General features: G+C 44.1%; 3 protein-coding genes across 4 annotated transcripts; 1 reads left to right on the top strand and 2 right to left on the bottom strand.

Moving 5' to 3' along the window:
• Positions 1-5460: 5460 nt before the first annotated feature.
• RPP21 (ribonuclease P/MRP subunit p21) lies at positions 5461-7195 on the bottom strand. The gene is made up of 5 exons (NM_001252381.1): positions 7132-7195; positions 6957-7057; positions 6778-6860; positions 5742-5867; positions 5461-5599 (listed from the first exon to the last, which is right to left on the bottom strand). Exons 1-5 carry the CDS (start codon positions 7186-7188, stop codon positions 5502-5504), a joined length of 465 nt encoding a protein of 154 aa, NP_001239310.1. The 5' UTR covers positions 7189-7195; the 3' UTR covers positions 5461-5501.
• A 1164-nt stretch (positions 7196-8359) lies between these two features.
• RPP21 (ribonuclease P/MRP subunit p21) lies at positions 8360-22390 on the bottom strand. Of its 2 annotated transcripts, XM_038553402.1 has the most exons (8): positions 22046-22384; positions 19436-19895; positions 18319-18414; positions 13006-13236; positions 11801-11823; positions 11108-11223; positions 10234-10418; positions 8360-9935 (listed from the first exon to the last, which is right to left on the bottom strand). In XM_038553402.1, the coding sequence occupies exons 2-8, from the start codon at positions 19886-19888 to the stop codon at positions 9864-9866; spliced, it is 1176 nt and encodes a 391-aa protein (XP_038409330.1). In that variant the 5' UTR covers positions 19889-19895; positions 22046-22384; the 3' UTR covers positions 8360-9863. The 2 variants fall into 2 exon arrangements, with proteins under 2 accessions (XP_038409330.1, XP_038409329.1); XM_038553401.1 differs by having other exon boundaries at positions 8360-10418; positions 22046-22390.
• LOC102154829 (Wilms tumor protein 1-interacting protein-like) lies at positions 21658-23594 on the top strand. The gene is made up of 4 exons (XM_038553368.1): positions 21658-21664; positions 21740-22267; positions 22565-22651; positions 23296-23594. The coding sequence occupies exons 1-4, from the start codon at positions 21658-21660 to the stop codon at positions 23334-23336; spliced, it is 663 nt and encodes a 220-aa protein (XP_038409296.1). The 3' UTR covers positions 23337-23594.
• Positions 23595-24092: the final 498 nt, after the last annotated feature.

Below are 24092 nucleotides of genomic sequence, written 5' to 3'. Positions count from 1 at the left end.
TAGTCAAGCCCAGCTAGTATCTTTATTATTGTTGTTTTGTATTCTAGTTCTTTCTTTTGGGGTGAGTTTGTCTGTTTCATCTTTTTTTTTTTAAGATTTTATTTTTTCTTTATTCATGAGAGACACAGAAGGAGAGAGAGGTAAAGACACAGGCAGAGGGAGAAGCAGGCTCCACGCAGGGAGCCTGACGTGGGACTTGACCCCCGGGTCTCCAGGATCACGCCCTGCACTGAAGGCGCCGCTAAACCGCTGGGCCACCAGGGCTGCCCTAGTCTTCCTTTCTTTTTTCTTTTTTCAGGATCTAGTTTCTTTTAACAAGCAGACAAAAACACACCCAGGATCTAATCTTTTGGGTTTTGTTTGCTTTTGTTGTTTTCTTTTACTTTCTTCTTTTCTTTTCTAGACAAAATGAGGAGATGGAGAGATTCACCCCAAAAGAAAGACCAGGAGGTAGTATTCACAGCCAGGGATTTAATCAATAAGGGTATAAGTAAGATATCTCAACGAGAATTTTATTTTACTTATTTTATTTATTTATTTTTATTTTTTAAAGATTTTATTTATTTATTTATGAGAGACACACACACAGAGAGAGAGAGAGGCAGAAACACAGGTGGAGGGAGAAGCAGGCTCCACACAGGAAGCCTGATGTGGGACTTGATCCCGGGACTCCCGGATCATGCCCTGGGCTGAAGGCGGCGCTAAACCACTGAGCCACCCGGGCTGCCCTCAATGAGAATTAAAAAAAAAAAATTATAGAGAGACTAGCAGGGCTTGAAAAAAGCATAGAAGATACTAGAGAATCCCTTACTTTAGAAGTAAAAGAACTATAATCCAGTCAGGCTAAAATTAAGGATGCTATTACTAAGACGCAGTCCAATGTGGAGGCCAATGAATCTGAGTATTGAGACAAATGATATAGAAGATAAAATGATGGAAAATGAAAGGCTGAAAAGAGGATAGAAAGAAACTATTAGATCAGGAAGGCATACTGAGGGAAAATAATGATTTACATTAAGAGAAAAAAATGTCCATATTATAGAGTCCCAGAAGAAGAGCAGGAAAGGAGCAGAAGGTTTATTTGTGGAAATTATAGCTGAGAACTTCCCTAATTTGGGGAAGGAAATAGGCATTCAAGTCTAAGAGGCAGAGAATTCCCTTCAAAGTAACAAAAACAGGTCAAAACTTTGACATATTATAATGAAGTTTGAAAATTTCAGAAATAAAGAAAAAATCCTGAAAGCAGCTCAGAACAAGAGATCATTAACCTACAAGGGTAGAAACATAAGGATGGCAGCAGACCTGTCTAGAGAAACCTACCAGGCCAGAAAGGACTCCAGTTAAAAATGCAATGTGGTAAATGGGAAAAATATGCAGTCAAGAATACTTTATCTAGCAAGGTCGTCATTCGGATTAGAGGGATAGATAAGAGTATCCAGACAAACAAAAACTAAAGGAACTTGTAAACACTAAACCAGCCCTGCAAGAAATATTAAAGGGGATCCTTTGATCAGAGAGTGAGCCCAAAAGTAACAAAGACCAGAAAGGAACAGAGAAAATCTACAATAACAGTGACTTTACAGGTAATACAAAGGCACTAAGTTCACATCTTTCAGTAATTACTTTGAATGTAAATGGACTCAATGATCAAATCAAAAGACAGAATAACAAGACAAGACCCATTGATATGCTGCTTACATGAGACTTATTTTAGACCCAAAGACACCTCCAGATTGAAAGTGAGGTGTAGAGAATCATTTATCATATTAGTGGACATCAAAAGAAAGCTAAAGTAGCCATCCTTACGTCAGAGAAACATTTTAAACCAAAGACTGTAATAAGACTTGAAGAAGGACACTGTATCACTATATCTATCCTGCAAGAAGATCTAACAATTGTAAATAAGTATTTATGCCCCTAACTTGGGAGTAGCCAGTTATATAAACCAATTAATAACAAACTTAAGGAAACACATTGATGGTAATGCCTAACAGTAAGGGACTTTAACACCTCACTCACAGCAATGGACAGATCATCTAAGCAGAAGATCAATAAGGAATCAATGGCTTTGAATGACACATTGGACCAGAAGGACTTCATGACATATTTAGTACATTTCAAACTAAAGCAATAGAATATATATTCTTCTTGATTGCATATGGAACATTCTCCAGAACAGATCACATACTGGGTCACAACTCAGGTCTCAAATGCTTACAGAAAGACTGAGATCATACCATGCTATTTTCAAATGCTATGCTAGGAGTACTTGGTTTTTATGCAATGCCATGAAACTTGAAGTCAATACAAGGTAAAATTTGGAAGGACTACAAAAAAATGGAAGTTAAAAAGCATCCTCCTAAAGAATGAATTGGTTAACCAGGAAATTAAAGAGGAATTAGTAAAAATATGTGGACACAAATGAAAATGAAAACACATTCAAGACCTCTGGGAAATAGCAAAAGTGATCCTAGGAGGGAAGTATATAGCAATACTCAAGAAGCAAGAAATCTCAAGTATGCAACCTAGCCTTACACCTAAAGGAGCTGGAAAAAGAACAGCATATACAGTCTAAATCCAGCAGAAGAGAAATAATAAAGACTAGAGAAGAAATCAATGCTGTGGAAACAAAAATAACAGTAGAACAGATTAATGAAACTAGGAGCTGGTTCTCTGAAAGAATTAATAAGATCGATAAACTCCTAGCCAGATGTATCAAAAAGGAAAGAGAAAAGACCCAAAGAAAGAAAATCATAAATGAAAGAGGGGAGGTCACAACCAATACCAAAGAAATACAATTATAAGACCATATTATGAGCAACTATATGCCAACAAATTAGATAATCTGAAAGAAATAGAGGCATTCATAGAAACATATAAACAACCAAAACTAAAACAGGAAGGAAAAGAAAACATGACCAGACCTGTATTCAGCAAAGAAATTGAATCAGTAATCAAAAATCATCTAACAAACAACAGTCCAGGGCCAGATGGCCTCCCATCAGATTTCTAACACACATTTAAAGAAAATTAATACCTATTTTTCTGAAGCTGTTTATAAAATAGAAAGTGATGGAAAACTTTTTATTTTTATTTTTTTATTGGAGTTCAATTTGCCAACATATAGCAGAACACCCAGTGCTCATCCTGCCAAGTGCCCGCCTCAGTGCCCATCACCCAGTCACCCTAACCCCCTGCCCACCTCCCCTTACACTACCCCTTGTTCATTTCCTAGAGTTAGGTGTCTCTCATGTTTTGTCACCCTCACTGATATTTTTTAAAAGATTTTATTGGGCAGCCTGGGTGGCTCAGTAGTTTAGCGCCACCTTCAGCCCAGGGTGTGATCCTGGAGACCTGGAATCGAGTCCCACGGCAGGCTCCCTGCACGAGGCCTACTTCTCCCTCTGCTTGTGTCCCTGCACCTCTCTCTCTCTCTGTGTCCCTCATGAATAAATACATAAAATCTTAAAAAAAAAAAAAGATTTTATTTCACACACACACATACACACACACACACACACACACACACACACACACACAATGTGAGCAGGGAAGCAGCAGAGGGAGAAGCAGACTCCTCAAAACAAATTTAGCCAATAATCAGATCTAGTGTGCAAGAGCGAGCCAATGAGCTCAGAAGTGAGACTCATGGGTGCAGCCAAGGAATATGAGCTGAAGACAAAAAAGGTCCAGGTCTATGTTGTCCCAGGTAATGATTAAAAGAACTCAGGAACATTTAGTTACTTGCACACTAATTACTATTTTCCATGCAAATAATTTATTGACATATGAAGGAGTCAGTGGAGAGACTGAGTCAGGGATGAAGGCAAAATAAAGATGTGGTAAATTGCTACAACTGGTGGTCCCCAGGGAATGAACAACCCTCCCCTCCTCTCCCCCACCCCCTGCAGTGTTCATGCCCCAGTATAGCCCCTTACATGTTGAATCTGGGCTTGGTTACCTGACATGCTTTGTCAAGGGGATATTAGCAAGTGTGATAAGAACAGAGGCTTGAGGGTAGCTGGGGGTGACCTAGCAGTTTGGCGCCGCCTTCGGCCGGGGATGTGATCCTGGAGACCCGGGCTCGAGTTCCACATCAGGCTCCCTGCATGGAGCCTGCTTCTCTTTCTGCCTGTGTCTCTGCCTGTCTCTCTCTGTCTGTCCTGAATAAATAAATAAAAGCTTTAAAGAAAAAAATTTAAAGAACAGAGGCTTGATAAGCACTTGCACCTTGGAGCTGGTCCTCTTGAAATGCTCTCTGTGGAAGTCAGAGAGCATTTAATAGGTCCCACAGGGGCAGCCCCAGTGGCCCAGCGGTTTAGTGCCACCTTTAGCCCAGGGCGTGATCCTGGAGACCCGGGATCAAGTCCCATGTCGGGCTCCCTGCATGGAGCCTGCTTCTCCCTCTGCCTGTGTTTCTGCCTGTGTGTCTCTCATGAATAAATAAATAAAATCTTAAAAAAAAAAGAAAAAAAGGTCCAACAACTCTGAGACAGCCAAGCTGTGAGGACATCCAAACAATGCAAATAAAGCTTCTTGGGTCATCCAGATCAGGTGCCACAGCCACCAGCTAAACGCAGCTGAGTGACTCCAGCTGATGCCATATGGAGAAGGAGATTACTACCCAGCCAAACTCTCAGACAGCTTAGTCCACAGAATCACTGTTGTTTGAATTCACATTATGCAGTGATTTTTATGCAGCAATATATAAGTACAACACAGTATTTGCAAGAAAAAGGGAAGAAAAACATTGCATTCTGAGAATAGTGAGTTTTATTTGTATATGTTTCAGGTAAATCGATTAGCTGGTACCTAGCAGAGAGGTCAGTCTGAAATCCTGTCTTTGAATAAGTTCCTTAGAGATATCAAATAAAACAATTTGTTGTTTACTCATTCTCAAGAAAACTCTGCAAGTTTACCTATGGGGCATACTTGTGTAGTGTCCACCAGTGTCCTTTCATTAGCAGCTCTGACCCTGTCAGTTCACGTTTGCACAATTTCCCTTACTAGGATTTTATAGAAGAAAACCAAGAAATTGGGAGAGACCAATTCTGAGAGAGGATCAGAAACCACTCTGATCCCCTGAACTTTTTCCCTTGTTTAAAAACAACATCAGTGCATCAGTAGTATGTCTAGCCCCTTAGTCAACAGTTAGGCTCCCTATATAAAAAATGCTCTATGAAGCATTGCTCTATGAAGGAAGGCTCAAGCTCTTACATACAACCCTAGATCCTGAGTTCCAAATGTGGCACTGTACTGAAAAGCAGGATGAAGGAGCACTAGGATCAGGGCCCTGGAAATGGAAGCTGCTTAGTGGGGTCAAGTGGTCTATGGAAATCAGGATCTCTGAATGGTAGGAATGAGCACTGGCAAAGACAGGGAGGTTAGCCAGTGATAGAGAAATACAAACTGAAACAGGAAAAACAGAATGCAGAGCTGAAACACTCTCAGAAGCACATAAAGTGAAACACAATTATACTTTATTTGAAAGGGTGAATCCATCAATGGTGACTGGAGCTCTGAGGCTGCACTTTCTCCTCAGGGAGGTGGACTGGAATGGGGTGGGCTGCATTTGGTAGGGGTTGTGGTGGTTTGAGATCTGGGTAGATGAGAATTTGAGTTTTTTAAGATTGAAGCACTCTCACAGCAATCCAGAATCCAATGTGTCCTCTTCAGCTCTATGCCCTCCATCACCCCTATCTTCCTGGGGCATCCCCAGTTTTTCTCTACAAACCTCTCACCTGCCTGGTTCCCCAGCTGGGCCTCAGGCCGGTCTGCCCAGAGCAGATGATCAGGATCATTGAGGAAACGCTGGCTGCGCTCGCATGTTAGGCAAGTCTGTACTGTCCAGCGCTGTCCCCTACAGCCTGAGGTAAAAGTAGGGGCAGGGGAGTGCCCAGGTTTAGGAGAAGAAAAGGTTTCCCGCACCCAGTTTTGCCTCCACTGTTATATAGTAGGAATTCCAACACTCCCCAACTTTGAATACAAATTTATCTTACCCCTGCTTAAAGTCTGTCAATTTCTTTGGTATCCCTTAAGATAAAGTCCAAACCCCTTAACAAGCCTCTTCAAGATCTGCCCTATTTCCTTCTCTAGCCTCATGTTTTGCCCTTGCCTACCTCAAACTCCAGTCTCCTGAACTCTGGTCTCCTTGACACCACAAACTTGTCTCAAAATGCTCACACATGCCTAGAATTTCCCTCTCTTACTCCTTTTGCTTATCATGAACCACACCACTACTGGTGTAAGTAATTAAGGATTTTACATCCCTAAGTAAAGCATTTTTCTGGCTCCATGCCGGGAGCCCGGGAGCCTGACGCGGGACTTGATCCCGGGACTTCAGGATCACGCCCTGGGCCAAAGGCCGGCACTGAACCGCTGAGCCACCCGGGGATTCCCGGAAAGCATTTTTCTACACTACTCTTGCTTCTTAGTCTATCTTATCGGTCTATGATTTCAATGAGAATAATCCATTTTGTACAATACTTCAGACATCTTAGAAAAACAAATAACTTGCTGAATGAGTAAATGAATGGTGATGTGAATCCTGCGCTCCACCATGCAAAATAAAGGTACGGATGGGGGTGCGTTGCCTCCTACGGCAACATCATTTCCCTACTGCCCAGACCTTAGTTCGTCTAAACCGAGTTAGTGACTGAACACACCTGCTGTGTATGGCCGCTGTAAATCCCGCGCCAGACGCCCACCTAAGGAAGGACGGGGTCCCCTCCCCAGCCCGGTGCTCCTCAATCACCCAACACCACTGGGAGCACTCACGTCTCTGGCGCTGGGTGCAGGTGAGGCCCGGGACGAGGAGGGAAGAGCAGCCTCTACAGAGGGTCCTCTTCACCGAGGGGTCCCTGTGAGCGGAGGGGATGGTCCGATCGCTCCGCCCGCTCTCCCCGCTCCCACTCTGCCCGCATCCCGCCCGCCGCCAGGGTCCCGGACCGTCTCACCGCCGCAAGACAAGCCGCTTGGCGATGGTCCTCTCCGTGTGGCAGTAAAACCTCGCTAGCGCCTGGTTGTTAGGGTCCTGCGCAAGGACACAGTGTGCGGCCTGGAGGAGGGAAACCGTTGCTCTGTGGCCCGCCACACCGGCCGCCTCCCCGTACGCCCCCGACGCCGACTCACCTGGTACAAGAAGCTGAGCCTCTGGAAGGCCTCGCGGTCCTTCACCGGCCCAGCCATCGGCGCCGCGCTAGCCCTCACGCACGAGCGTACGCAGGCCCCGCCCCTCCGATAGCCCCGCCCCGGGCGCCCGCGATGGCCTCCTGGGAAGTGTAGTTCCTGGACCCGCGAGCCTCCCTCCGCCATACTTATACTATGGCGCCGCCCTGCGGCCTCACAGACCCCAGCTGTTTGTAAACCCCTACCCACCCCTACAATCCAAGTCCAGGGTCCCTTTCGGAGATTTGGCTTCCTTCTAGTCTTCCTTGAGCCCATGATCAATTATACTAGGTAGGAAAGGCTAGTGAACAGGAGCATATCTTAAACTGCGAAACATCTTTAGGACAGAAGACTGGTCTCTTCATGCTGATAGGTTGGGGAGATGGTTATGTGCAATTTATACCCAGCTACAACTTCTGCCCTACTGCCTTGGAGCTAAAGGCAGATGCCTGAAAGATTACACACTGAAGGAAAAGAAGTCATGCATTCCAAAAAAGCACTGGTACTAGAATTGGAAAGGATCATCAGGGGGTCGAGGGAAGGAAGAAGCACAGCTTATTACCATTCTTTTTCACTTACAAAAAAACAAACAAAACAAAACAAAACCCCACTTCCTATTATGCAGTGCACAGCAGGTGATCTTAGCTAACTTCTAGTCTTAGGTACTGGAGCACAGAAACTTTTGATAGTATCTCCTGCCCCTGAAACTCTCCCCTCCCCTGCCTTCTCCATTCTATGCATATACTTCATATCTCTTACTCTGACTTCTGTCTCTGGTTTGTTCTGTTTGACATCCTTTGTTTACCTCTGCCTCATAGTTCATGACCACCAGTTCCTCAAGTTAGAAGTAGATGTATATGAGCTGGAGGGCAGAACATGAATGAACTCCAAGACAGGGAGAGGGCAGCATTAAGTCAGGAGAGAAGAAGGCCTCTCTCCCTTCTCAAATCCCATCAGGCCAGAGGGAGCCAGGCTTTTCAGCTCAGAAGAAATGGCCGAAACCTACTCTGGGATTAATTTCACAAGGGTCCCTACATTCAAATGAGGTATATGTTTAAAATGTAGACATCCAGACCCATCCCAGATCTTGATCAAATCACCAAGGATGAACCCCAGGAATGTGCATTCTTAACACCAGTGATTCTTACACATCAATACAGGGTCACCATCAAATTACCACACAACACAGAGATCACTTCAGTGGATCCTTTGTTCCATATTATGTTTTACCAACCAAAGCATCTTGCCACAAAGAACCACAGTCAAAGGCACAAAGGTAAGAGGAGAGTCTGGACAAAGTCCTGTTGAGGTGGTAGGAGGAACTGAAACACCCTCAATAAATTACAGTTTCATGTCCCAATCTTCTGTGAACCCCTGATCATCCAAATAGCAGATATTCCATATCATTTGTTTGGTTTGGCATGCATTGCTGTAACCTTTTTTGACAACATGTGTACCCTATAAGTTGTTTATTTTGGCCTAATGTTAAAATGATTTACATTCTCTGATAGGGGAAATGGCAAAAGGTGAAGGATGGCAACAAATAAGAAAAGACTGGCTCCTGTGAACAACAGTTCCAGGCCATACGCACACAGGCTACAGAAAGTTGCCTATCTGACCCACCCCTCTACACTCTCTCTTCTACCCTGTCCTCAGGGTGAGAAAGACTCCATTTCCTTTCTCCCTTTTTGGCTTGAACACCTTAGCCAAGTAACAAGGCTGACAACTTGGGAGCAGCTGCTTAGTAACATTCTTTAAGGCCAGGGCTTTGGATAGAAAAGCCTTTGTCTTTCCTCTAATACCTGACTGTCTTTTCCAGGTTCCCTTGGGAACGCAATGAAAGGGTAGATGTGTCTTGAAGGGTAGATGTGTCTGGTACCTCATCTCTGCAGGAGAAAGGGTAGATGTGTCTGGTACCTCATCTCTGCATCTCCAACTTCTTGGAGATAACCAACTCTAAGGAGGCAGGCACTAGGCCAGCTTTGCTGAAGGCTGAGGTAGGGACCTGCATTCTCCTCTCTTTTCTTCTCACTCTCTCTTCCCCACATTCCTACCTCTGGCCAATCCTACTCATAATGGCAACTTACTCTGGGAATGGAAGACCAAAGAAACCCTTCATTAGTCTCTAGGAATCTGTTCCTTTAGCCCCTTTCCTGACTTTCTTTCTAATCTTCTTGATGCTCAATCTCTGTCCTCAAAAAAACTCCTTAACTTCTAGACCCATAAGGGCAGCTAACATTCGTTTTTATTTTAATCTAGAGGTACACAGACCCCTCTGATCTTCTTCAAGAAGTAAGACCATCCTGGGTCAAAGAACCCCTAAAAGGATGTACAGGGGTTTCTGTTTCCTCTTCTGGTTTTGAGCAAGTCAGACCCTCCCATAGACTTTTTGTTTCTGGAAAAGCCTCTCCCTTCCTTCCTAACCTATCCATGTGCAATAGAAAACCTGATGGACTTCAGGGGAGACAACCCCTGGGAACGAGCTCCCCACCCTAACACTTAGGAGGGAGACACAGTTCTGCTCTCATCCCAGACCAGTCCTACCTACTTCTCCATATAAACCATTCTAGAAACCAAGGTGTTTCTCCTAGACAGTGAAGGACTGGAACCAGGTAGACACAAAGACATTCCAGCAGGTCACAAGAAGGAAGGCCCATAGCTCTTGACCCTGACTCACTCCAAGTATCCCCACATCCCTACCTGTCACTCCCAATCTGTTGGGGGCCTGATAGTAAGTGGTGCAGCATTCTTCCGACCAGCCCGGATGCCTGGATAGAAGAGGGGCCAAAGTTTCTCAGTAAAAGTATCAGTAAAAGTGTAGATATGAGAGCGGTCTGTGACATTGTAAAAAGACAGCGTGCCAGCCTCATAGTCGAGGAATATGCCCACCCTCTTGGGTTTCACCTTGATGTGCAAAGGGGTAAAAGGCGTAGTGGTGGCTGCATATTTGTCCCCATTCCACAGCCGCACCCGCCAGTAGCCAGTCTCAGGGAGTGGAGTCAGCTCGCCCTTTCGGCTCACAGAGTCCCGGCACACGCCCACTGCCCAGTGGGTCTTATCACCCACCTCCACCTCCCAGTAGTGTCGGCCTGAGGTGAAGCCCTCAGTAGCCAGGACACAAGGGTAGAAGGTGAACCGCCGTGGTGTGTCAGGGAGATCCCGGAGTCTTGTTTCCACAAACTTGACGCTCTTACGATCTTCTGACAGGACTAGGTTAGGGTGAGCAGTCTCTGGGTCCAGGGTCACATCCGCTGGCGGGAGAAGCCAGAGTGGGGAGCTAGATGAGGATGGGAATAGCTAAATGCCCCTGCCTCACTCTTCCAGCCTGCCTTTACAGAGCCTGCTTCCTTAAAGGTCCCCAGAACACCATGATTTGGTTAACTTTCTCAATCTATGGTGTCACCTACGGGAGAGGAGGGAACAATGGCATCCCTTCTCATCCTGGCCCTAAAATAAACAAGTAATGAGCTCTTGATTCAGCAAAGGCTGATGGTTTAGGCTCCTCTCTAACCCTTGGCCACCCCCCTGTGACATCATCTCACTATATGAAGAAACACAAGTCATAGTTTAAGGGCCAGAAAGAACAGAAAATGTTAAGGATACACAGCAGATAGCATTTTGGTCTAGGGACAGGGTGACCATGTATCTGGAACAGTTCTGGTTTGAGACTATTTTCTCTGAGTAAATGTTAATGATTCTCCCTCTTACTCTCAAGGGGGAAACATGTTCAGGCATATTATTTAACCTCTCTGGGTGCCTATTTAGAAAAGTGTGGGCCTAAGAGTAGATGACAGTGAGACTGAAAGCCAAGAAAAGAGATGGATGTGGCTATGGGCACAAAAAGTGACAGATGAGGTAAGTGAAGCCCAGATAAAGTGGGACCTAAAGACTTTCTTCTCTGCTGATTCCCCCTACTAGTTTACTTTTGGGAACAACTCACCAATTAGCTGTTTAAGGATTTTCCTTAGGGCAAAGTACTGTCGGGGGAAATTGCTGAAGTTCTTTTCCAGCTCTATGGACACTGAAGTCACCTCCATGGTCTTCACCTTCTCACATCTAGGAGGGATAGGGAGATAGGGGAAGAAAGGGCAGGGTCAAGGGAAGCTCCAGAGGAGTGAGTATGCAGATATTGCCATTTTTAGGGAGAAACTAAAATTCTCCATCCTCCCACTTTCTCCCTCCTCTCTGAAGACAAGTACTCACTTACTGCTTTCTTTTGCCAATCTATGGAGAGCCACATGGCCCCCTGGACACAGCCTTATTTTAAGAATGAATCTCAGAACTTTCTGGGGGAATGGCTGTATTTCATGCAAGTGGGTAATCACTCTCCCCATTCTCCCAACCCCTCCTTTGTCTGTATTTGGATACATTTCCATCCACAGGCATAGGGAGAATCTGGTTCTACATTATCTTGGTACTTCCTTACCAGGTTAGTCCTGATGCTTCAAGGGGAAAAGGTAACATCTATTACTCCCAGTGATTTGCTCTCTAACTGGCTTCATGGATGCAATGAACATTCTCCCACATCCTACCCAGACGCTGCCTGGCTTTCTTGTCTGTCTCCCCTCTTTACTGTACTCCTGGTCTCTAAGCCAACACCTAACTCACTCAAAGAGATGCAAGAATCACTTACTTTTCCAGGGTACTTTTGACATCCTAGAGGGAAGGAGAAAAGAAAGCAATATTGGTCCTGGTAGTCAAGGGTCCTAAAGGCAAAAGGTTCCCCTTCCTCCCCAAAGTTCTAGATTTTATTTCTATCAAATAGAAACAGGGCAAGCTGTGGGTCACAATGCAAATGGAAGAGCTCCAGAGGGATCTGAGTACATCCCTGCCAACCTGATCCCCATTTTCAACTTTTGTTTAGCATGAAGCTTGGTAATTTGCCATCACTTCCAAATGGTTTCTTGTGTCTTTGTCTTGCTCCTCAAGGACACTGGGAGCTCAATGCAAGGGACAGGGATTGTGTCCGCTCTTTACTCTGTCCCCCAAGTACCAACCACACACCTGTCTCCCTTGAGGATCAGTACAGACTGGTGCCATAGGAATGAATCACTTTCCTGTTGCTGTTTGTTATCCCCGTCTGGTACTGGTTAATAAACATTAATAACCGTGTGCCAATCTTGATTTGTGAATACTTGGGGTTCAGAAGACAAAGAAGACAAATCTCTGCCCCCCAAGGATTTCCCAGTTTAATATGGAAGGCAGAACACACATACATGAAGGGACACAAGAATAAATACCAAGCAATACATAACATGCAGATAAATGTACAATGAAGCCTCACTGATTCAAATGCTGGTAATCTAATCCCTAAAATAAGAGACATATTTCCTACAGCCTTGCTAACACCATTCATCGGCATAAAAGAACAAATTACTTCAAACATTTTAGAGGCATTATTTACATATCAAAGTAATATATTATTTATACATAATTTCAAGTGTCCTTCAAACTAGGTTTCTATTTTTTTTTTTTTTAGTACTACGTAAGTCAAGTTCCAGGACCTAAAAGTAATGGCAACTACATTTACATAATTTTTAACGTATAGTTTTTTTTCACTAATTCAGACTCGATTTCCCTCCTTCCAAAGGGAATTTTTTTCTTTGGTACAAATTAAGTACATAATTGTTCACAAGACATAAGAACACAAATGATTAGAAGGGGATGGGAGAAATCAGAGAAGCCTTTCTATAGAAAAAGATCCTTTGAGTATGTCTGGAAGGAAGAACTGGATTAGAGAAGCAGAGCAGAAGAGTGAGCATCCCAGGTTGACAGAATGGCCTGTGCAAACCTATACTGCACTTGACCTGAGGAGCTATGCAGGGACAAAGGTCGAACCTTAAGCATCTCGAAGCCCGACTGTAAGCACTTGCCCTCCACCTCAGCAGCCAAGTGGGCCAGGTCCCGGCGCTTGTCTCCAAGATGAGCAGCATTTTCTCGGAGGCGTTGTAGGATGTCTTGTTCCTCCTCCTCCAGTCGTGAAAGCAACATCTGTTGCTCTTCATCCAGCCGCCTATGAAGCTCTTCAAATTCCTTTAAGATCTGTTGTCGGCGACACTCCACTAGTCTCTGAGAAAAGAGGAAAAGTGTTATATTTAGCAGGGCCAGTGGGGCCCTTACCTACCCACCATGTGTATGAATTAACACAGACTTCCAGTGTCATTGGAAATAGTTTCATAGGACATTCATGTTTTTCTCCATTGAAATTTCCTTCTGTAAATAATGGCTCCATCCCCGTTGTTACCCCTACTGATTGCTCGGGAATTAAGACCATTAGAGAGATTAACTTTTAAAAAGCCTGTCCTTCTATAAGTTAGTGAAAAAAAAATGCAAGATATAAGAACTCGGTAATATAATGACATTTACTATTTCAGATACAAGATATATCTGCTATTCCCAACTCTGAAGTTCTGGCTAATGCAGTTTATCAAGGAAAGGAAAGTAATGAGTACTAGAAGGTTAGAGACAAGATGGTCATCATTTGTTTATTGCCAGACATCTACCCACTAAAAACCAGAGAACCAACTGGAAAATATCAGAATCAGTAAGATTTTAGTAATGGGTTGTTACAAAATATATACAGTTGACTGTTGAACCATACAGGTTTGGACTGTGAGGGTTCATTTATACATGGATTTTTTTTTATAAATATGGTATAGTACCATAAAGGTATTTTCTTTTCCTTATGATTTTCTTTTCTTTTTTCTTTCGGGGCGGGCGGGCGGTGCTGTGCGGGTACGTTGTCGGGTTCTGGTCTTGGGCTGCATCCACCCTCCATCCCTCCCCATCTACTCTCTCTCTCTCTCTCTCTCTTTCTTTCTTTCTTTCTTTCTTTCTTTCTTTCTAAGATTTTATTTATTTATTCATGAGAGACACACAGAGAGAGGCAGAGACACAGGCAGAGGGAGAAGCAGGCTCCACGCAGGGAGCCCGATGTGGGACTCGATCCCGGGTCTCCAGGATCACGCCCTGGGCCAAAGGCAGATGCTCAACCACTGAGCCACCCAGGCATCCCTCCTTATGATTTTCTTAACATTTCCTTTACTTTAGCTCATTTTATTGTGAGGATACAGTATACAATACAATAATATATAAAATAGGTGTTAATCATTGTTTATGTCATCAGTAATGCTTCTGGTCAACAGTAGGGTATTAAGAGTTAAGTTTTTCAGTATATGTGCTGCCAAAGTGAACACCAAGAATTAAGTTTTTCAATGACATGGATGGAACTAGATGGTACTATGCTAAGCAAAATAAGTCAATCAGAGAACGAGAGATATCATATGACTTCACTCATTTGTGGAATTTAAGAAACTAATCAGAGGATCATAGGGGAAGGGACAGAAAATAAAATAAGACAAAATCAGAGAGGGAGACAAACCAGAAGAAATTCTTAATCATAGAAAACAAACTGAGGGGTTCTGGAGGAAAGGCAGATGGGTGGGCACACCCATCTGCCTTTCTGAATGATGGGCATTAAGGAGGGCACATGATGTGATGAGGCAATGGGTATTATATGCAACTGATGAATCACTAAACTCTACCTCTGAAGCTAATAAAAAAGCTAAGTTTTGGGAGAGTTGAAAGTTATATGCAGATTTTCCACTGCACAGGGGTTGGCATGCCTAACCTTGTTCAAGGGTCAACTGTATATAGATTTCAGGGAAGAATCTGTTAAATAGTTTTAATTACTTCAGAGAACTGACAGTTCCAGAAGTTTCTGATTAGTAGTTGAAATTTGAAACATGTTTTCTCTCAGCTACTACACAGAATTAAACCTCTAACATTCCTGAAATTTGATAATATAGGACTGAAACACCAGCCATAATACTTTCTGAGGGTTATCAGCAAGTATGTCCTTCCTTCTGTACCTCCACTGCAATAAGTGATCTGTCCAGATGGAGTCTCCAAGTGTCACGTGATTGATGGGGAAAAGTAAACCCAAGAGGAAAGGAAAAGAGAGGCAGAGACTGGGACTCTGGAAGTAAAGTAGGTAGGGACTGAAAGGCAGTGAATAGTGAGGGTGAATAGAGAAGGGCTGCAAAGCCAGCATGGGCCTTACAAGCCTGGTATTTCTGTATTTCAAGCTAGTTCTCAGCAGATGCTGGCTAGCTCCAGTTCTAGAGCTGCTGCTGCTTCTCATTCCATGGTTGCCTTTTCAGGTGCACACTGGAACAAAATATATTCTTACAACTTTTACCCTGTGCAAATTAATAAAAGGAAACCTCACTAAAAGGCAGTCAGGATGCCAGCAGGGGGAGCTCCCATGCCCTCCCACTGGCCAACTCTAGACCCAATCAAAGAGATGCACCTTGCAAGTCCTTACTATCTTTACCACCCCAGCAGGAGGAAAAAAGGTTTTCTTTGTGCAGGGCAATAAACCCAGCCAGTGACAGACTGTCACAACCCAATCAATGAAAAGTCACTAAACTGAACTCCCAGTTTCCTCCAAGGACTTTCTAACATTTCTAACAGCCCTTCCCAATTACCCCCTTTCCTCTATAAAAGACTGGTCTTCTTTGTTCTCTGGACTTGCCTATGATTTCACCTTAGCTTGCTTGTCCTGAGTTGCAATTTGCTGCTATTCCTGAATAAACTCATTTATGCTGGTAAAATAATTGAATTTTATTTCTTAATCCTCAAGTAAAATACAGTTTTTTCCTGTGTGTGTGTCTCTGTGTGTTAGTGTACATTGACAGGTGATGTATGGGTAGAATTCAGGATTCATAACTGTGGTAAATAGGAAGCAAAAGGGCTATCTTTCATATAATCCCATAATCCCTTTTCTTTTTTTCACTCTATCTATGTAGGGCAATGGTTCTTAATGGGGGTGTTACTTCCCACTAGGGATAATTTGAAAACAAGGGCGTTTTTTTTGTTTGCCTTAACTGGAGGTACTCTGGTAAGGCTGGTAGCACTACAATATGTGAGATGACTCTGTGACAATGCACTGTCCTGCACCATTTTCTATGTTCTGCTGTATATTTAAAAACATAGACCTGGATTTGAATGTCATTTTATACATAAACAGAGTAATCCTTACCCAATTTTAATACACCTGAATTTTTTTTTTTTCAGAAACGGCTGAATAAAACTAAGACTGCATTTTGTTTTTCTTAGAACTTTACCAAAAGTTACTTATAATTTTGAAAAATTATGTCATCAAGAGCTAAGTTGCTTGTGGTGCTTGTCAACATTACTATGCAATTATTTCAGTCTGAATCTGTGTTTGTTGTATTGTTTATGACATCATGTATACATACAAAGATAAAACACACTGCGGGTCTTTCAGGGTATTCGTGCCCAAATATTTATATAACAGATTTTATCTAAATCACTTTCCTTTATGTTGTGTGGGTGTATTTGGGTGGCGCAGTCTGTTTTTAAAATTACGCAGATAAGCTATTTTGCCTAGTTTTCACTTCAGTGTGGTTAATTACTAATTATTTATTTTTAAAAGGGGGCACTGGGTCTGATTCTGGAAGTAGGGTTGAGGGAGAGGTAGGAAGGAGAATTCAAATGGTCACAAAAGGAATGTTGGTGGTAGTTTTAGAGACCTCTGAATTTTTAAATCATCACAGTTCTGCTCAAGCATTTAGAAGGTTTTAAAAAATTTTTATTCCCCTCTTTATCCTTTACCTTTAAGAAGGTGATCAACAGGAACAGGAAAGTTAAGACTGGGAATAAGCTTCGTTTTCACATATTTTAAGTTTCTCAGGAGCCCTCCAAAAGAACAAAGAACTTTTTTTTAAAGTTCACCTTTGCAATCAAAATTAGTTAAAAATTTAAAAAATTCAAATGCTTGCTTTATTCAAATATATAAAGTACTAAGGTATACTTAGTAATACTTAATAATACTTGCTTTCTGTCAAAATGTTGTCATTGTTAAAAAAATTAGTGTTTCTATTATTTTCGAACTTGTGTTTAATTTCTGGTGATCCCTAAATCTCAACTCCAAGAACTCATTGTTTCTTCTGGATGCTTTTAATGAGGTCCAATTTCTATTTGTCTTCTTATGAATTTGCAACTGTGCTTTTTGTGCCATGTCATTATCTATTTTCTCCACTTCATTTGTAAGCTCAAGCAGGACAGGGACTGTGTTTTTGTTCATCATTGTTCCCCAGTGTCAAATACAGAATTTGGAAGTTTAATATATATTTATTGATAAATGCAGAGCTAGTATCCCTGATTTTGCCACATATTGGCTGTGTGATCTTGGACTAGATACTTATTCAGGTTTTGTTTCCTCTTGAGATAACTGGGGGTAATAATACCTACTTTACAAGGCATCTAAGTTCACCCTCGCTAAAGAAGACCTTCAGGACTCCCTTTCCTTTGTCTTATAGCTCCTCTAGGTCTCACATGTTCATTGTCCTGAACTCTTAGAACTCTAACCTGGGCAGAACCTTAAAACCTAATATAACCCTGTAAGTTTGGAATGTCATGGCACCCAATGAATTAATACCTGGGACTCAATAAATATTTAGTTATTACTGCCACTAAAGAACTGTTTACTGTCCTATAAATAAGTCAGATACCAAACTATCATGCTACAAATATGGTAATGCTATGAAAGAGAACCAAAATTATATGCAAATTAAGAAAGTTAATTTCTAAAGCTTCAAGGAAGGCTGCATAGGAAGTGGCTTTCATCCTGCCTGAAGGATAGATAGGATCTTATAGATGTAGGATGCAGAGAGGAAGAGTCTAGAAATGGACTAACATTATCTAGCATTCCTGGGCTAACTTAAGAGAATGTGGGCCTAAAGTCTCTCTCTGGGAGCTCTTTGCCAGCTTCTTCTTTCTTTCTCCCCAGTGGACCTTCCAATTCTCCTCTCCTCAATCCCTCTAAGGACTCCTATTCCTACTCTCTCCCTTCTTTACAAGAAAAAAGGAGACCAACGGGCATGAACTCCCTCAAATCTCCACATGTAAGATGTCCTGTCTATCCTTCCTTCATCTCTAATATCCTTCTCTTCAATACTTAATTCATGACAAATAATTTAAGTGCAACATATAGTGACAAAGAAGCCATTGTTTTTGAGAGAACAGCATTTTTCTAATGAATCAGGACTGGTAGATTAAATAATGTGTGGTTAATGTGTAGTTAACCGCCTGCAGAGCAGCCCAAATGGAATCTTGTGCCTTTACCTTGAGCTCTCCGGGCTTCTTCTCCTCAGAGGACTTGCAGCGGGTAATCTCCTGCAGCTTCTGCTCCAGGGGCTCCAGGCACTTCTGCAGTTTTTCCTGAGGGTGGGAAGTGGAAGAGGTGGCATTTGGGGTTGGCTGGAACACCCTACATTCAGAGGTTAACCCATTTATCCTAAACCATTTATTTGCTTCCTATCCATCTCTCCACCTCTTGGTTCTACTCCCTTCTTTGCCTGTCATTTGGGATGTCAACTTCTGCTCTCTCCTCCTGCCACCAGCCTGTCCCCATCATCCTCCTTACCCACCAAACTTCCCTCTCACTGAATCTCACAGTTGTCCAGCTGTCACCAACTCCATGTCCTTCCCCAATCCTATCACTTTCTTACTCAAGTGACTGCCTATTATGGTCAAAGTGACTTTTTGAACTCTGATATCCTTTATACTTGTCCTCCCATCCAACTCAAAGCACCAGCAAATATAAAGTCTTTATTACTTACACTGTAAATCACCTTAAATCTTGTTTCCAATATTAACATAATTAAACAAAATACTTGTTCAGTGCCTAGTATTAAAATCTTTAGTTCCTATTACTCAAATATATACCCTGTGTCCCAACAGTAATTAAATCAGATGCCACATTTCCATTATCTAGGAAGATGTAAATGACAGATGAATTCAGCTTAGTCTGGTGAGGATCAGTCTAAACTGATGTTATGTATTTCCAATACCAATGGGAAAATAAGGAACATTCTGAGCAGGAGGACAGAATGAAGAAACCAGACCACTTTCAATTCTTCCTAAGTTTGATCATCTCCAAATGGTTTCATTCATTTAAAGAAAAATGACGTAAGACCATGCATACACCCATAAGACTCAAATGTTATGAAAAGTCAGAAGGCAATTTTGAGGCACTCCTCAAAACTGCTCTTCTTCATGCTTGAGGATAGCTGATCAGATGCACAGTGTGCCCTCTGTGTATGTAGCTTTGAAGGGACTAGAGAGTAAGGCCAGATGCAGTCTTGCCCTCAGGAGCTTAGGATCCTCTACCCAGGGAGTCTCCCATCCTCTGCGCTCCTCCCTCTTGTCCCACATTGGCATCATGTGTCTGGTTCCCCACCTTGTACTCCTGTGTGGCATCATCCAGTGGCACGACGGTGTGGGCCCGGTGGGTGTGGGAAATTGCACATATCAAACATACAGCCTCCTGATCCTCATAGCAAAAGAGGCTGAGGGCCTCATGGTGCTGGGGGCAGAGGCTCTCATCTCGGATCTTCCGCTTGACAGCCTGGAGCTGCTTGGCAATTTCCACCATACTGCCTAGTTGTCGATTAGGCCGAAGACTGCGGTAGCGGGATGTTTTTCGACAGACAGGACAAGGAAAGTCCCTCTCTAGGTCCTCCCACCAGCGAGTGATACAAGCTTTGCAGAAGTTGTGCCCACACTCAATGATGACAGGCTCCTTCAGATACTCCAGGCACACAGAGCAACTCGCTTCCACCTGTAAGTTCTCCAGAGCTGCAGCTGTGGAGGCTGCAGAGGCCCCAGCCTCTAACAGACTTGTCTCTGCCATTATTTAACTTAGGGATGAAAGGGGGCAGAGAGAGAAAAATATTAGTTGGGGGTTTAATATTTTTGTATCCCTGGCCTGACATTTACTCCCATGATAAATCCTAACTCCAGTTGGCCCTATCTTGGTATTTTACATCTTCTTTTCCGCTAGATTCAACCTCCCTCTCCTTCTCTCTCCCTTTTTAAAGTAGGCTCTGTGCCCAAAGTGGAGCCCAACACATGAGTCTCATGACCCTGAGATCAAGACCCAAGCTGAGGTCAAGAGTTGGATGCTTAACTGACTGAGCCACCCACGTGCCCCTCAACCTCTTTGTTTTCAAAACCCGTGACTCCTGGGTATCTATTTTTTTTTTCCCTCCTCAGAACACTGACACCCAATCACCAATCTCTTTTGTCTTTACCTCTACTTTTGCTTGTTAGAGGCTTCCTTCAACTCTGGCCTAGCATAACTCTCCTGATCCAGACTTACCCCACATGTATCTTAAAAACAGACCAAAGTATCCCTAGTTTGACATATTTCTTCTAATAGATGAGAAAGGAAGTTGGGAAAGTGAAAAGTGCCATAAAAGCCAAAGTATTAAGATTTCTTAAGTATATTTTAAAGTTTTGTATTACAGAAGAACTTTATTACAATAGCCCCTTGGAATATAACCTTCTCTGCCACTGTTCTCTCACTTTTTCAAAGGGTAATAGAAGGAGTAAGTTAGGCAAGAGTGACAAGCTCTTCTTTTCAGAAAAAATTGATATTCTTCCTTTTATCAGACTAGTCTAGAGGAAGTGCACCTTCTTGGAATGAAATGATTCACTCAACACCCCATTTCTTTGCGTGCATTTGGACATTTGGAACTGCTGAGAAGTGATAAATATGTGCAAATACACTAAAGAGAGTATTAGTCGATACTTCTTGAAAGGAGGGCTGACAAGCCTTTTCTAAATATCCAGCAGTAAATGGAGTCTTTTGAAACAGCTATTGATAACTAATTCCTTGGAGGTACTGTGCCTCCAATTAATAGGACCTGGAGTGGTTGGGAATTAGAGAAACATAATGAGACAAAGTCTCCCTTAAGTGAAGGCTCAAAATATTGGAAATGCATCAAAGAGATTTATAAGGCAGAAGGCTGGTCCCCCACTCCTTCCTTGAAATTCACCACTTTTATCCCTGAAATATTTGCTTTCTCTAGCCCCTATCCCTTCCCTTGCATACCAAGTGACCCAAGAGAAGAAAGGAAATATAGTTAACTCTAAGTGCTAAGGGAGAAGTGGACATGTAATGAGTGACAATGATTATTATATATATCAATGACATACATTGAAAGTGTTTTAATTTGGCGTAGTAGCTGATAACTTATTTGGACCTGAATTCTTCCCTCAACCAGGAGAGAAGTTCAGTCAGATGACTTTTTCTTTTCCGAAAGGAATCCAACTTGGACTAGTGAACCTGCCCCTTGCTTCCAGAAATCAGGTGGCCTCCTCACCTGCGGTGAGTTAGGGACCGGGGTGGATCTAGACTGGCAAAGAAGTGGTGTGAAAGAGAAATGGGGAAAAGGTCAGGGAAGCACAGAGAGGACTTGGAGTCACAGCCACAGTGAGGCCTCAGGCGCCTCTGGGTTGGTCATTTCGTTCTCTCTATTCCTCGCATCTCAGTAGAAGGGCAAACTTCAGGGACGTCCTCGTTTTGTTTCTACCACTGTCCGGGGTCCCACCTTGCGACCCTCTCCTGAGCGTCGTCCAAAGCTCAGTCCCACCCTCGTCTCCATCTTCTCTCGCCAGATGTGGCGTAGGGGGAGTGGAGGGGGAGAGGAAGCGTCGCGGTTGACAGGGAGGGAGGACAGCGTGTCCAGGTGAGGAGGAGGTGTGACGTGGAGGTGGGATGCCCGCCGCTATGACGCAGCCGGGGCCCGCGGTGACGGCGTCAGAGGTTCACCCGGGGAGGCGAGCGGCAGCGGGACGGGGGAACGGCGGGGTAGCCAAGCAACGCCGGACGCGCTGACGTCGCCGGGGCGGCAAAACGTCCGCCCGGGCCCGAGGCGGGCGGAGGCAGCTGTGGTTACGTGCGGGGGGCCGGTGACGCAGTCGCGGGGCGCTGGGACGCGGCGTGCGGAGCCGGCCGGCGGGGGCAGGCCCCAGGGCCCGGGCGCGGCGGCGGGACGGCACCTACCTTCCCGGCTTCAGGTCCGGGAGTGCGGGGCGCGGAGCCGCCGGAGCGCTGCCTCCCTCCTTCCTCCTCCCCCCGCCCCCGCCCCGCGGCGCGACACACAATACTCGCCGGAAGCGGAAGCCGCGCCGAGAGGCTCGTGTCAGTGGGAGCCGGGGTGTCGGCCGGCCGCCGCGGGCAGGTCGAGCGGTCCTCGCGGGAGAAGGAGGAGGCGCGGGGCCAGAGGTGAGAGGCGGCCGGAGGAGGCAAGAGCGAGAAGGGACCCCGAGGGGCAGGTGGCTGGAATGTGGGCGTCCCGGTGACCGCAGGAATCCTCTGGAGAAAGAGGGCCGCGCATGCGCCTGGTTGGGCGCTGAAGCCCCATGGCCCGCAGGGCGCCGCTGGGCGCGGGGGCAGCCGGCTGGCCCCTCGGGCTGCGGGGCCTGGCTGCGGCCACGCTTGCTGGCCCGCGTGGGTCCGTGAGCCGCGAGGGATAGGGTCAGGCCGCTTGCGGACTTTGAGCTACACTTCTCCTCTGTTCAGCCCCGTCCAGAAGCAGGTGTCGACCGAGGCGGCGGCCAGTTACGTGGCCGACCTGCGGGGCTCAGCTGGCACGTCACTTCCGACTCGGTGAGTTTTAGCCTTTTAACATTCCAGGATTAGCTAAGTTTCCCTGCCGTGGGCTTCAGCAGCTCCTCGCCCTACCCTTTCTAGGCGGGCTGTAAAGACATTGTTTACCTGCCCCGCTGGAGTGCAAGACCTAGTCCTGCCATTCTGCCGCTCGCCTTGCCGAGCGAGGAGTGGAGGATACAAAGCAAAAGGCCCAGTGACCCATTTTGTTCCTGTGTAAGTTGTGATGTCGTTTACACAGTGTAGTATTTAACCTTTTATCCTAAGAGCCAGAAATTGTTTATTTGTAGGAAATATCAAGTGTACAGGGTACAGGGATTTAGAATCATGCATACTAAATAAAATCGGTCTGCTTGCTCTTATTTTCTGGTAGCCAATGATTTGAAGACGATTAAACTTGGGAAAATTACATTTACCTTTTTTCTCATTGTTATTTGACTCTTAGGAATTTTAGGGGTAAAATTTAGTTTACAAAATGCATCAATTCTAAGATAGGGTAGTTGGAAAGCCGCTAACGGGGGTCCGGGGGTGGCCAGCCTCTTCAGCTTTGCTTTGGAGGGAGGATAATAATGGTGGTGAGGTTTGGTTCTGGTTTTGATTTGTTCATTTGTAACTAGCATTCCATTCTGGCTTTCGATTTGTAGGTGACCATTCCCAGGAGGAAGTGCATTTCAAAGGTCTATGAAGAATGTGTTTACCTGGAGACTGATTATTAACAAGACTTTATGTTGAATATGGAAGGAAAGATAGGGGAATGTTTAGGTAAAACAATATGACATAGAATAGGGGTTGGCGAACCTTTCCTGTAAAGAACCGGATAAGCTGCGTTTTCCTCTTTGAGGCCCATACCCTTCCTCTGTATTTATAATGTGAAAACAGTGTTAGACAATACCAAAGGAATCAGACATTGCTTTGTTAATAAAACTTTCTGTATGGGCACAAATTTGACTCTCATATGTCATAAAATACTTATTTTGGGACGCCTGGGTGGCTCAGTGGTTGAGCATCTGCCTTTGGCTCAGGGTGTGATCCTGGGACCAGGGATGGAGTCCCACAATGGGTTGCCTGCAAGGAGCCTGCTTCTCCCTCTCTTGGTGTCTCTGCCTCTCTCTCAGTGGGTCTCATGAATAAGTAAATAAAATCTTTAAAAAATATAAATAAAATATTTTTATTTTGATTTAATCTCCAATCATTTAAAAATGTAAAAACCATTCTTAGCTTGCAGGCCATCTAAACACAGGTAGCAAACCATAGTTTACCAACCTGTGACATAAAACAATAATGAAGTACCCAGGATTTTTCAAGAGAGTAGTTGGGAAAGAAGGTGAACACAATGCTATGATCTCTTCTGTCTATATGGTAATACACAAAATAGTAAAAAAAGATATCTCAAATCTTAACCCACATTTGTTATGACTTGTGAAACTTCATAGGCTGAGAT

Source organism: Canis lupus, chromosome 12, assembly GCF_011100685.1.
Source record: "Canis lupus familiaris isolate Mischka breed German Shepherd chromosome 12, alternate assembly UU_Cfam_GSD_1.0, whole genome shotgun sequence".
Taxonomy (NCBI): Eukaryota; Metazoa; Chordata; class Mammalia; order Carnivora; family Canidae; genus Canis; species Canis lupus.
This window is presented reverse-complemented; position numbering and strand designations above follow the sequence as displayed.

What these genes read in the sequence shown, in the direction of transcription:
- LOC102154829 (XM_038553368.1), top strand. An exon ending in GAGGAGGCGCGGGGCCAGAG is followed by an intron (nt 22,268 to 22,564) that starts GTGAGAGGCGGC and finishes TCCTCTGTTCAG; the next exon opens with CCCCGTCCAGAAGCAGGTGT. An exon ending in GGCACGTCACTTCCGACTCG is followed by an intron (nt 22,652 to 23,295) that starts GTGAGTTTTAGC and finishes TTCGATTTGTAG; the next exon opens with GTGACCATTCCCAGGAGGAA.
- RPP21 (NM_001252381.1), bottom strand. Translation starts at nt 7,188, where the DNA reads ATGGCTGGGCCGGTGAAGGACCGCGAGGCCTTCCAGAGGCTCAGCTTC. An exon ending in CTGCACCCAGCGCCAGAGAC is followed by an intron (nt 5,868 to 6,777) that starts GTGAGTGCTCCC and finishes CTTTTACCTCAG; the next exon opens with GCTGTAGGGGACAGCGCTGG. An exon ending in CCAGCTGGGGAACCAGGCAG is followed by an intron (nt 5,600 to 5,741) that starts GTGAGAGGTTTG and finishes TCATCTACCCAG; the next exon opens with ATCTCAAACCACCACAACCC.
- RPP21 (XM_038553401.1), bottom strand. Translation starts at nt 19,888, where the DNA reads ATGGCAGAGACAAGTCTGTTAGAGGCTGGGGCCTCTGCAGCCTCCACA. An exon ending in AGAAGCCCGGAGAGCTCAAG is followed by an intron (nt 13,237 to 18,318) that starts GTAAAGGCACAA and finishes CTCTTTTCTCAG; the next exon opens with AGACTAGTGGAGTGTCGCCG. An exon ending in GTCAAAAGTACCCTGGAAAA is followed by an intron (nt 11,224 to 11,800) that starts GTAAGTGATTCT and finishes TATCCCTCCTAG; the next exon opens with ATGTGAGAAGGTGAAGACCA.